General features: G+C 37.9%; 2 protein-coding genes across 2 annotated transcripts in view; both read right to left on the reverse strand.

Moving 5' to 3' along the window:
• Positions 1-1519, reverse strand: part of RBP7 (retinol binding protein 7, cellular) — a 3748-nt gene extending 2229 nt beyond the window's left edge. The window contains exon 1 of the mRNA XM_009703056.1: positions 1385-1519. Coding sequence (XP_009701358.1) covers positions 1385-1457 — 73 coding nt within the window. The 5' untranslated portion in view covers positions 1458-1519. The remainder of the gene's footprint in view (positions 1-1384) is intronic.
• Positions 1520-6631: 5112 nt separating this feature from the next.
• On the reverse strand, positions 6632-9995 carry NMNAT1 (nicotinamide nucleotide adenylyltransferase 1). The gene is made up of 4 exons (XM_009703057.1): positions 9872-9995; positions 9204-9387; positions 8362-8507; positions 6632-7032 (listed from the first exon to the last, which is right to left on the reverse strand). Exons 1-4 carry the CDS (start codon positions 9993-9995, stop codon positions 6632-6634), a joined length of 855 nt encoding a protein of 284 aa, XP_009701359.1.
• Positions 9996-13071: the final 3076 nt, after the last annotated feature.

A 13071-nucleotide genomic window follows, 5' to 3' on the forward strand; every position in this document is an offset into this window, starting at 1 on the left:
AGCCTTAACATGGTTATAAGAATGTATAAATACAAACTACTTACAAATCTATTCTGTAGAGGTAAGTATTAAATTGAAGGAAGGGCTAGGCTTGGAGTAGCCATGTCCTTATCCATAAACCCTCTACGTACTCAACTGATCCGATATTAGCGTTCTTACTCTACTTACCCTGGCAGAAAAGTTTTTCATTCTGGCTCTAGAATATTGATTTCAGTCCTTTTTTTGTTCCGTATACTGGCAGCCAAGCAGGAGTAATTAAAGATAGATTGTAAATCATCAACAGGATTCTTTGCCTTTATTTGTAAGTAAGTTCCCCCGATTACATGATGAAAACAAATTGCATTTTTTACAAGATTGGTAGTTATATTTCATTTTTTAAAAAGCCCTTTACTTAGCTGGACAATGCTTATTATCAAGGAACAGACAGGACATCTATTCCATTTGAAGACATTAACACATTAAGAATATATTACTTAGTGTCCAAACTGAGGAATAAATTTGCATTATGGGAGCACCCTTTCTTTTTTTCTAATTGATAACACAGCAGGATTAGAAACAGAGAATTCTTTCACTATTTTAAAGATACCAACTAGACAATTTAAGTAGGTCACACAGCACAGATACAGCCAGAAAACAGATTTCATTGAACTTGTGTATACAATAACCAACAAGGGACACGGCTGGTCATCAGCTTACACAAGTCAAGAAGGCAGAAAGGGGTGGGAAAGGCAGGGAGAAGACAAGGCAGCACACTGTGCTGCTGTCACGGCCTGTAATGAGCTTTGTACAAGAAAGCTAATGAAGTAGCAAGAACTTTCTTAGTTCCCCATTAAAGCACTGTTAACCTCTCCCTAGAAAAGATCGGAGCAAGGTAAGACATTAGCTTCGAGCACTCCAGAAAAGGGACAGTTAGAGAGACTTAGCAACAAGTCACAATAATGAGAGCAGTATTTTGTAAGCTGTTTAAGGATAAATGACACTAAGCTAAACAACTGCCTGAAAGCAGCAAATACCCAAGCACCACTTCTTGTTATTTAACATTTAATTAACCCTAGACATAGGTTCTGTAAGTTTGTGCTTAAAAGCAAGAGAGATTGAGTGGACAGGGCAAACTCTTCGCTGTCTCTGATGAAAGCTACACAAAAATTCTACTTTTAACAAGTATTAGAAGAGAAATTCCTGAAAGCTGCAATGACACTTCGGTGACAGGCTAAAGTATAGCTAATGCTGTCTGATTATCAATAAACAAAGATCCTTCCATTATTTCTAGAGGAAAAAAACCTTCAGCAATATCTAGGTTTTAGAAGAACTCAGACTCTTAAAATTCAGGAGGACCCCTTATGGGAGGAAGGGAAGAAGGATAGAATTAGGTATTTTCACCTACCTAAGGCCACCATATAACCTTCAAAGTTGTCATTGCTGATAAGGTTCCAGGTTCCACTGAAATCCACAGGCATTGCAAAACCGTGGAAGGAAGATGCAGCCAACCCCTGACCAAAAAGCGAAAATGAAGAAGTAGTTTTCCATCCAAGCCTTATATAAGGAAGACTGTGGGTGGGATGCCGTCCCAGAGCCTTTCTGATGGAGGGGAAGGGTGCTATTGCTGAGCCAATAGGTGAGAGGGTATTTGTAGATCAGCTTCAGCAGCATTGGAGGGAAGAGTTCACAGCTTCTGAAATCTTTGTGTGGAGCAACTGTTAATAGCCCAAGAGTCACAAAAGACACAAAAAACCGGTTTAAACTGGTTGTGTCCATCTTGTATACATTACAGGGAATCATGGGCAGATTTTGTCATTACTGAAATTCGCTGCATGTATACTAGATCTGTGGCTTTATGATCTGAAATCTGCATGTTTGTTGAAAAGGTGATCTACCCACTGTAAATACATGATCTATTTGAGCAGACAGGGATTGACTGTTAAACTGTGGATGGTATTGTATCAGCAAATTTTAAAGCAGTACCTATGACACAGTAATAGCATTATATCTTGTTGGTTTATGTCTGGAGTGAATAGTTGGCAGGATCATTGTCTAGTGGTTGTAACAGACAAGTGAAAGATACATCTTTACGTCTTTATTTGTATATGTTATTCTCTGATGTGACTCTCAACATAGCTCTACTATGCCACAGTTGACCTATTTGTGTTCTGGTTTCTTTAATGCTGCTAGTTATATCCTAGTTAAATGAACATACATATACAAAATTCTTTATTTTCTCAGATGCCTTACCAGCCAGAAAGTTTGTGTAACAGCTAGGCATGAGACAGCAGATGCAGAAGCCTGAGCTCTGTTCCCAGTTCTGCAGCTCTGTATTTATCAGTTTTCCTACATGCGAAAGAGGACGAATACCTGTTCTTGCAATCCACTTTAAACTCCTAAAACCAGCCTATAACAAAATCAAAAAGTACTCCTGTGTATATAGATGATGTACCTCCTCCCTTTGCTTTTTATTCTTGACGCATACAGTAAAGGAGAGATGATACAGAAGTTATTCCCACTGATGGTTTTTTAGATGCTATACATTGTGGCAGAGCATATAGAGTAGAGCACAGGATGCATCAGGTAAGCTTCAGTGCTGGACTTTATCTTTGGCAAAGAAGTGAAAGAAATCTGTTAAGTGATGATCCAGCAATGTCTTTTGAGAAGTGAATAAAGAATGCTTGACTTCGAAGAGAAAGGATATGTACAGAATTTGGAATTAAGATTTTATTTCCTTTAGAAGATACATAATTCTGCTATCTCTTGCAGTTCTTCCATCTGTGGTTACTTTTTGCAAACTGTATGCCTTATTGTTACAATTTACCAAGTGAGAAATATGAATTTAATAATCCTGAACGACTAGGCACTCTAGAATTCCTAAGTACAGGAGTGCTGGATAACTTCATACCTCAGTTTCCTCATCGGTAAAATGGGGAAAGCAGTCATTCCCAAAGTCACAGGTACTTTTTGAGTATTAGCTCAATCCCACATTTTAAGTGGTCAGAGGGGACATTAATGAGCACCACAATGAAGGCTACATTAAAAGAAAAACCCAAAATTGATGGGCCAAGGGAAATCTTAACTGTGTTGCTACCATAGTAAAAAGGGAATTTGGTATTCTGAGTCTTGAATGAGGAAACTCGCCTATAACTACTACATTTATCTATTTACTGACTCTGGTTAGGCTGAATAAAAAGATAATCTTTTGCAGAGAGAATTAAGTTTCCCTGAACTTTAGCTACATTTTTGGAGCTGATGGTTTGACCTGTATGACTCACAGAATCATGCAAGTAGGAAATTAGGACGTCAAAGCTTGCTTCCTGTTTGCAGCTGGATATTGTTCTCTAACCTATGCTAAACTAGGAATGGCACAGAGAAATGCAAATTAATGTTTCCTTTGCACTCAAATAGTAACATTTCACCCAGAATTTGTTATTACGAGGTTATGGTAGTAAAGCACTGTTGCAATGCTGCTGACTCTTCCAAGTAAAGAGAAGTCAGTACTTGGATAAATCCTTTGTAAAAGCCTGGATATAACATTTTCATTGAAAATTAGGATTATGCAGATTGTCTGAGATGTGGTGCTTCTTTCTGTAAATCAGTACTTAATCTCACACTAAGACTTACAAAGGGTACTAGGGTTACTATTTCAAGGCTTAGCCAAAGAATTGCCTATGGAACTTTTTGTAAGAACTGCTGAGTGCCCTGGCCACATCCGATGATGGTTCATTTCTTTCTCCCTTACAAATTCCCAGTTTTCTTTTTGTGGAAAGAATTTTTTTTCCATTTCTATCTTAATTGCTGTGCAGCATTGAGCATCTAACACATTCCATTAAGGATGTGGCCTCGTTACAGAAGTAGATAAAGTAGTTCCTCCTGCTGTTACAGTATTTGTAAAATATTTTGAATCTGAATTACAGGTGTGGTGTAAGGGTGCTATGTTCTCCTAATAGAGCAGAACCAAATGCAGTGATGTAAAAAAAAAGCCTCATTTTTGTTTGTAGAACATCTATGAATGCATAACTCCTTTATAAAGAAGCTCAGTGAACTGCATCATTCACAAACCTTACATTTTCAAGTAGCTAGATTCTCTTTTAGCTCTAGTCCACTCTTCAAAGTTATACCGGTCTAACATTTTTTAATATGCCACATCACTGACTGTGATGCTGATATTTATAACTGATTGCAACAGTAGATTGTGAGTGTGTGGTTACCTCTAGTGTTGTAATAGGCACGTTTCTAGATCCCACTAGTAAAACAAAAGATCCATATTCAGCAGTTAGTGTAATTTTTGAACCATGTTCTGCTTTGTATAGACAAAACTGTATTGACATCATTCTACCTACTTAAAAATCATGCAGTCATCAGCCATCAGATTTGGTTAATAACAAGATGACTAAAATTAGCATATTACATGCAATTTATTTTATTGAAAGACCCATCACACATAACTACATTAAAACCCAGTAAATGCAACTGTTTGAAGACCAAAGTTTTATAAAACATCCTACTGAATTAGCAGTTTCTCTAGAATTACACAAAGTGCACCAACACACACCAACATCATTATTTAGAATAAACCTAGACTTAAAGTGCAGTTTTACTCTGAAAAGTGACCATGTAAGTAGGGTGCTTTCCCATTAGAAGGGTCTGCTCTGTTTGTTCAGAAGCACACTGGTTGACTTGAGTACTGAAAATAAATCTTTCTTGCCCTCTGTTCTTGCCAGTCATAAAGACAGACAGTGAGCAAAAGAGAAAAGTAGATCTTGTCCTTTCCTATGCACCATCAATAATACAGTTATCTTCAATCAGTTATGGCAGTTTGATTGTTAACGTGTCACGGGGAACAGAATTTATCCTTTGGTACCGTTATTACTATTGATGATAAATGAACCCAGCCTCATTATCAAAGGAGAGTGTAAGCTTGCTTGAGCTCTAGGGGAAAAAATGGCAGACTGAACACATTTGGTGCAGGAATCACCAAGAAAAAAAAACCACAAGAATCCTTGATGCTACTTTCTGTCACAGTGCAGTTACAGATGCACTTCAGAGTCATGACTTCATTTTATTATGCTAATCTCCTTGTAGATTCTCTGTAGACAGCCACCTTTACAGGCTTGAACTAGTAGACCACAGATGTTCTAGTGCATGGTAATGGCAGAATTTCATGTGGGCCTCCAAGTTTGCAGGCCCAATGCTAGCTCCACTGCAGGTTACGGGTTTTCTCAATAGTGTTTCGACTCCCCTGCTGGGTTTTATATGAGCCTTGCAGGCCCTAGGGCCACCTGTGACGTTCTGTGTTTGGCTTCTGGCTTCCAGCCTCCCCCTAACCTCCTAGGGAAGCCTCGACTTCTGCCTCAGCAATTTGGGGATCTCCTGCCCAGGAAAGGAGGATGATGGGTTATCAAAGTTATGATCGTGGAACATGTTCCTGGTTCTAGACTTGCCCAACAGCATCTAGGCTTCCTGCCCTGAGAGTCTCACATTCTGCTGGATTTGTTGGTCTGAAAATGTGAACAGAGTCATCTTGTGGAGATCGCATGAAAAACCTGTTGACCCATTAGGTAGCGTCTTGAAAACCTTGACATTTTAATAAGGCACATAAACCAAACAAAAATGGGATGACAGCAAATAAAGGGAGGTAGAATTCTATCACCATGACATTCACAGTGCCTCTCTGGTTTGTATTAACTTAATACAGACAATATGTTAGATTCGATACCAGGTTTCTAGCAAAGAAAAACATTGCACTTATGTACAGTCTTAATATCCTACCATTTCTTCTCAATTCCAGTTACAGAAAACAGTTCTGGCTATATAGATTTGGCTCAAAAGTAAAAGCTCATTTATTATTGAAATAAAAGGACAACGATCTGAGAATCAGTGCAAAGACACTATTATTAATTTCTATCCATTAAATCAATGGCTATAAACCAGCTTCTGAAGTAGGTCTGTCCTTCCATAAGGAACAGTGCTGAGCTTAACGTACAGCTCTGGAAACATCAATGGAAAAGTAAAGCACAAGGCATTTCTGGGAGCAAACTGCATGACAACAGACAAACAGGCTGCATATTTGAAAGGCAGGCAGTTCAAAGCATGATATATCTAGCACCACTTCAGCCAGGAGTAAATTTTTCCCTTCCAGGATAGAGCTAAATAATTTCTTTGAGGTGTACCACATGTTGGCAATTTTTAAAAAGAAAGTTATATAGATTTACTATCAGAAAGTGGTACATTTTGAAATGAAATGGCTTTGTCTACTAAGACACCATAAGTTATTAAAAATATTTGTGTTAATATTTTATATATAGCAGTCAGAGCAGTCTGTGTTAAAACTAATCAAAACATTTTCATTTGCTTGTTAATTTGTAACTCTCGTATGCAAGTGTGAATTCTTATACTTAGTTCACTGCACTGTGACAAAGTGTTTAAATGTGAAAATCTTATTATTGAATTTTAAAAAGATTGTGTAGGTCCAATTATTGAGTGCACCAAACCTCAACAGCAACTGCATGTGTACTAAAGCCACAGAATTAGCCCACTATTTACTTTAAAAAAAACAAACAAAACCCCAACCCCTAAAAATCACATTTTCCTGTACTGAACTGTGGCTTTTTTCACAACAGAAAGTTAGTTAGTTGTATAGCGCCTGTTAGTTCTTGGAATCACTTGCATGCTTCTGTAAGGGAGCCAAGACAACCCCAGCGTTCCTGTCTTCACTCTCTGGACTATACAGATTATTTTTTTCTATGTATGCTTGAACTACATCAGGCACTAGGTAACGAATGCTCTGGCCCCTCCGCAGTGCTCTCCTAATCTTGGTGGAGGAAATGTCATTTGTGATCCATTCTTCCACAAGGTGAATGTTATTCTTATGTCTCCACAAAATATCAGATTCATAGATGAATTTCTGAACGCTGTTTCCAGCCCTACTGATGCACACAAGGCCATGATTTTCCACAATTTCAGTGATGTCCTCCAACTTCCACAGATTGGGGATTGCAAAAGATTCCAGCATGTCACTTCCACAAAGCAGTTTAACCTGTGGGACACCTTAAAAAGAAAAATAAGTGAGAAAGAGGGCTTGGTTTAGGCCACCAGATTTTAGCTAACTTGATGGGGACATTTAATTTCTAGGCTATCTCTCTGTAGCTTTGGTTAAGATGAGACAATGGAATGAAATAAAAAAAGATTCAGAGTATATAATTTATAATTAGTAGCCTAAATACGGGGATTTTCTGAAAAAAAAAAAGGTTGTGGGAGATCCTTCGTTCAAAAGGACGGAAAATAAACTCTAATATGCTCATTTAGCCTTAGGGTGAATCAGTCACTGTGAGGATCAAAGTAAAAGAAAATACAGAGAAAAATCCAGAATAGCTAAGTATGAAAGGATACTGTAATGCTGTTAAAATTTTATCTGATATTCCATAGAGTTAAAGAAGAGGAGCTAGCTTTTATGGGACAGGGCGTAGAGGGGATTATGTCAAGGGAAAGAAAATGTGACCAAAAAAAAAACCCCCATAGACTCTGTGACCTGACTTCAGGGGACTCTCTTCCATATTATGTTTTATGGGGAATCTAGAGAAGCATGCAGACAGAAACCACCTTAAAAGTAATGGAAGCAAAATTGAGTGCGCTACAGATCTGCAGTTTCCAGAAATGTCACAGGGTGGTAGGAATGGACTAAAACATCTGTCAACACAATATGAAAGAAGCCTGCCTGACGCTGTTGGTCTTTTCTTTGAATACATCTCCTTTAAAATACTATCAATAAAACAGTAGAATTTGGAAAGGTTCAAGGGATGAAGTCAGGCAGAAGTCAAGATTTGCTAATATAAACAATTAAGATGGTCATTATGCACGGCCATTCAAATTCTGTATGAATACATAAAATTGTACATGTTAAGCTAAAGAACTAAAATTAAGATCTAAAAGCAATAAGCAAAATAAATGTTACCTAAATTACAAAGCCAAGCTACATCTGTTGTATGAAGTTTTAAATTACAATTTAAAATGATCCTGTACCCAGATATGTTTTGAATTTCAGGACTTAATCCTGTCCTTTCTTTCTTCAGCAACTTACAATATGATCCAAAATTCTCAGCTGTAACTACAGTTTAGCAAAGTTCTGTAGGTAAAATGGATAGCTCAGACCCTTCTCTGTTCAAATTTCTATTATCTTGAGTATTTTTCACATCCTATATATTTTACCTTTACAGTCGTCTTGTTATGAAGCCTACTCCTTTATGCTGTGGGATCTAAGGGAATAAACTTACTCAGTGAAATCAGAACCAAGAACTAGCATTAAAAAAGTTACTCATCAGCACAATTCCCTTGAAATAGCAAGTATTGTCAAGCATTTAATTTGCAAACAGACTTAACTTTTTATATCTGGATTCTGATTTTTCTTTTTAACGGGGTCATGCCTATTTGGTTCCTGTTTCCTCTTCCGTCCTGGCTTTGTTAAAGGTATGGCATTCTGCAGACTATTGGTGGGATCAGGAGATAAAAGCTTTTGATGATGGTACCTGCAAAACAGATGTATTTTACGTATTTTAAAGATGTAGGAGAATATAGGGAAGAGTATGGCCTACTATATCATCTATCACCACTTCCTCCTGCAGTACTTTCACAGACAATCCATCCAAGAACTGATCTGCTGGAACAGGGACTTGCGAGAGCTGGGTCATAAGATGGTCAAAGTGCAAAGATTTCAAAGCAACAACTGCAAGGTTGGTCTATTTCTTTTTTAATAAAAATTAGTTTTAAAAAGAAGAACCTCAGTGAAGTAGCAGTGACTGAAAGAGTAAAAAAGGTAAAACTTAAAAAAAGATATTCCTTCAGACAATTCTCATGCCATCCTTTAAATACATAAATGGGCAGCATAGCACAATCAAATCAAATGAGGGAAGCTTGTGTAGCATGTCTTTACCCTATTCTAGTCTCCTGTCCTTCCTCATGAATACCCTTTCAGCACAAAAATTGGATAAAGCCTAAGAAACAATGTATCTTAAAAATTGTTCACAGGCTCACTTTTTTGTACATTGAGGACTAATGGTGCAATCTTTCATTTACAATGGTCATATAAATAGTACTTCTGAATTCACTGAGTCTATTCATACAATTTGAGGTTAGCCTGCTATTATTCTAACTCGTTAGAGCTAACACCATTCCTTATCCTTCTATAGGTTCTTGAGACTTTTTAGGGTTTGGCTGAAGAATACCTTAAAACTTTTAGTGTTTCCAACCACTCACTCTGGCTGCTTTCCCAATCATCAACTTCCACCCAATCTGAGTTTTTGGTAGCTAGTTTTGCCATAGTTACTCGGTGATTCGCACTGATCAGACCTTTCTTCTTATATGCATCACCTACTGGTGAAATTATTCCTTTGATTACTTTGTATTTTCCTGTGGAAAAATCACATCACACAAGAACATGAAAAGCGGTCGAGCAGATGTTACTTCCACTGTATTGTATTTAAACTATTACATAACCATTATTCATTGCAATCTCTAAGAACACCAGCGCCAGCTCTGACAGCCAGCCCAGTGGAAAAGTACAGTACACTTCTGCCATTGTGCAACGCAGTACAATTAAAGATTTCGTAAGATAAATTATGAAGATATATTTCTATAAAGAAAAACTATAAAACTCATGCTTTAGCTCATTAAAATTAGTAATAAGCAAGACATATGTAAGACTGTTCTCTCATGTATTTGGCCTATGTGATTTTGTATGATACAAACACGCGTGCTAGCTTCAATATCTAATTAGTATTTCCAAAAATATCTGTCACTGTCCAACAGGCATTCATATACACAAAATATTCATCTTAACACTTAAATGTCTAGTTATCAGAGTTGTTCTGAACAATATAAATTACCATCCTACCTGTTTCATGAAAGTAGTCTTTAGCCAGCTCAAATAGCCTTAGATGCATGTTGGTAATGGGATTGAAGGACCCACAGGCCAGCAGGACTACTTCGGTCTTCTTGTCAGAATCTTCCATAGCCATTCCTCGCAGCTACAGAGCCAAGTGAAGGATGTTGGTGCTAGTTACCAGCCACTACAAGAAGAGATGAGATTAAAACATCGTTATTCTTAACTTATTTGTGCTGCCAATAAGCAGATTTCAAGATCAAATTAAACACTGTATTTTCCTTGCATCAGCATTTGGCCTGTGATTGTTTGTGTGATACTGCATTATCCGATTTTTAAGAGATTAAAACCACCGCCTCTAGTTCTTTATGGTTATCCCTGGATAGAGGTACAATGCAAGAAGCTGAGACAACAGGGGCATTATGTTGCAGAAAGGAGGGCAATTCCTCTGTGGGGCTTCAGAAATCAAGGATGTAGAGAAAAGTGAGTGTGCTAGGAAGAAGACATATATAATAGATAAGTGAACCCAAATTTGCCTTGCCCATGTATTACCACAGCAGCTGTGATTCCCTCCTACATGCAAGAGGAAACACCTTTAAAAATGAAATCACTGAAAACAGGCTGCTTGCCTCAAGAGAGGACAGCGTACTGCCAAATCTGAAGAAAAGCAGCTCACGCAGAAAAACTTCACAAGGAGAGATTATTTGTCCTGACTGAAGGACAGACTTTATTAGAACTTCGCAATGTTTTTAAGATGCCAATGCCAATCAACTGCCAAGAGACACATCTGCAGGGAACTTCCTCATAAGTAACTTCCCTTGCTTCAAGTGCTTACAGGGGGGAATAGAACATCCTGTAACAGTTCCCAGTGCTGCTTCTCTAAATTGCAGTCCGTCTTTCCAGCAAAATCTATAAAACTAACATTATATTTTATGAAATTCTGGAGGAGAGGTAACATTTCTTCATTCGGGATTTATTTACATTTTACATGCCTTTGGTATGTGGGAAGAGTGTGCTATGGACTAAACATGAAAACAACTGATCTACTTTGTGGTGCAGAAAGTAAGCGGTAGGTGTACCAGTGGAACAGATGACAGAAGAATAGTGAATTAAAAAAATTTAGTAAAAGCTGCAAGTAAATACCAGATAATTTTTTCCCCTTTTTTAAAACCCAACAGTACTGTTCCAATTTTGAACTTCAGATTCAGAAAGCTGCTTAAAATTGGTGAAAATAAGGAAATTTCACTACTTATACTTTTCATTTCTCTTCACACTACATGAATTTTTGCTTCTCGGTCGTCTTTTCTTTCATGAGAATATTCTGTCTTGCCAAGACGGTTTCCCCTAGCCTGGCCCTGAACAAATGAAAACTGGAATATGCTATGGGCCGTTCTGCTGCTGCCGTTTGTGAGATGTCTCTGTGTTGAGCACTGAATAGTCTGCCATTGTTTCTACTGCAACATCACTGCCTGGAAAAATCCCACAAGGTCACCCTCACATTCTGTCTCCTTTTCAAAGGAGCTGAGTGATGTTCACAGCAGCCGCCACAGTGGTGAGGTACCATCACAGCCAGATCTTGTAACAGCTACTATGTACTAACATCAAATAGCCCTTGAATAAAAGAAAGTCTTGCAAGGCTTCACATTTTGCAAGCATTAGAACTTTTCTGTGCTTTCAAGAGTTTTCACAAACTTTTACAATATTCTTTATTGCTGCAGAGTAGTTCAGCATATGAAGGGTTTGGTGTGACTTGGAATGCAGTCTTTACAGGGGCATCAGTTAGAAGAGTTACTATGGGAACAGGCAAGGAAAGGAGTTAGACTTGCCTTTGTAATGGATAAAGCCCTACTTTCTACAGAAAGTGACTCATGCTACAAACTTGAAAAGGGTTGATTTTTTGCTTTAAAAAAAAAAGCAAGAGCAAAAATAATAGAAAATTTTAAGATGAAAATATATAGTGCCTTTTTCTGGAGTTAGTCAAATGTCCTCTTTCATGCTGCTACTTAATTTTACAATTGTCAGAAACAGGCAATTATTGCATCATAAACTCACCTTGTAGCACTTTGTATCTGCATAGAAATTGAGAATATTAATATAATTTATATAGTTTGCACATACCCTCAGTCTCCTAATTTGCATTGACATCCTCTGTCTAGCACTGTTTTCACAGAAAACAGCTGCACGGTTGATGTGGAGAGCGGAGGAAATGACAGAGGTATCTTCACATGATTACCTGCACTGTTATGTCATCCTTATAACCAACACAGCACCATCGGAGCTGGGATCTGCTTTGTATGAAATGACCTTCATATAGCTCTAATTTTTTGGGAAAAGCTATGCGATTCGCACATCCCAGGAGAGAAAAAGATGACTAGGTTCCAGTGATGATTAAAGCCCAGCCCCTGCCTGAGCTGTATCTAGAACTATGCCTATTCTTATTATATAATAACATAAGTAGTTTCGATGAATTACATATAATTTGGCACTGCTGGACACAACTCTAATTATTATAATTTGACCACAAGATCCAAACTAGCAGCCCAGCTCCTGCTATACAGAGATAAGAGAGATCTGTATGCAGGTTTAGTTTCACCAAACTGAAAGCAGTCTTAAAATAATTAATGCTATCTTATGCCAAATACTAAATGAAGTATTAGTAAAACCTCTCTACAGAGACTTAAGATGGGGAAACAAAGTAAAATGGTCTTCACTCAGATTTTGTGTAAGTGTAGGACATCCTGGATCATTTTCCCTTCTTCTTCAGGAGGAAAAAAGAGGTGCCCTGTGATGTACTCCTTTACAAATATGCTTATATATAATCTCATCATGCTTATACATAATCTTACCAGTATTTAGTGTGTACCACTTGCAGTCCTGCCACTGCTTAGCTGGATTGGACACCTATTTCCACTAAAAATAATCAAGGTATTCCTACAGGAGGTTTTGGGATGGTTCTGAAAGCCAAGCTGTTAGCTTCTGTGGGTAAGCAGGTAATTGTGCGTATGCTTTGGTCAATCTCATTTCTATTTCATAGGCAGATATTTATTAGACATGCTTATATAGCTGTAGAATATAAACATCATTAAATTCACAGCGTGTAGGCTGTCGCTGGAAGCTCTCGCGCGCTAACCACTCCGGTTTTCGGTTCGTTTCAGCAACCTCCTCCCCACAGCTCCACGCCGCGAGAGGCCTGCGCACGGGTACGGCCCCCG

Source organism: Cariama cristata, unplaced genomic scaffold, assembly GCF_000690535.1.
Source record: "Cariama cristata isolate BGI_N322 unplaced genomic scaffold, ASM69053v1 scaffold22826, whole genome shotgun sequence".
NCBI classification, from domain to species: domain Eukaryota; kingdom Metazoa; phylum Chordata; class Aves; order Cariamiformes; family Cariamidae; genus Cariama; species Cariama cristata.

Excerpts from the sequence above, each read along its gene's own strand:
- NMNAT1 (XM_009703057.1), bottom strand. The coding sequence starts at position 9,995 with ATGGCTATGGAAGATTCTGACAAGAAGACCGAAGTAGTCCTGCTGGCC. Across the intron at positions 8,508-9,203 it reads GAAACACTAAAAGTTTTAAG|GTACCATCATCAAAAGCTTT; the intron begins GTATTCTTCAGC and ends TCTGTTTTGCAG. Across the intron at positions 7,033-8,361 it reads TCAGAATCCAGATATAAAAA|GTGTCCCACAGGTTAAACTG; the intron begins GTTAAGTCTGTT and ends TTTCTTTTTAAG.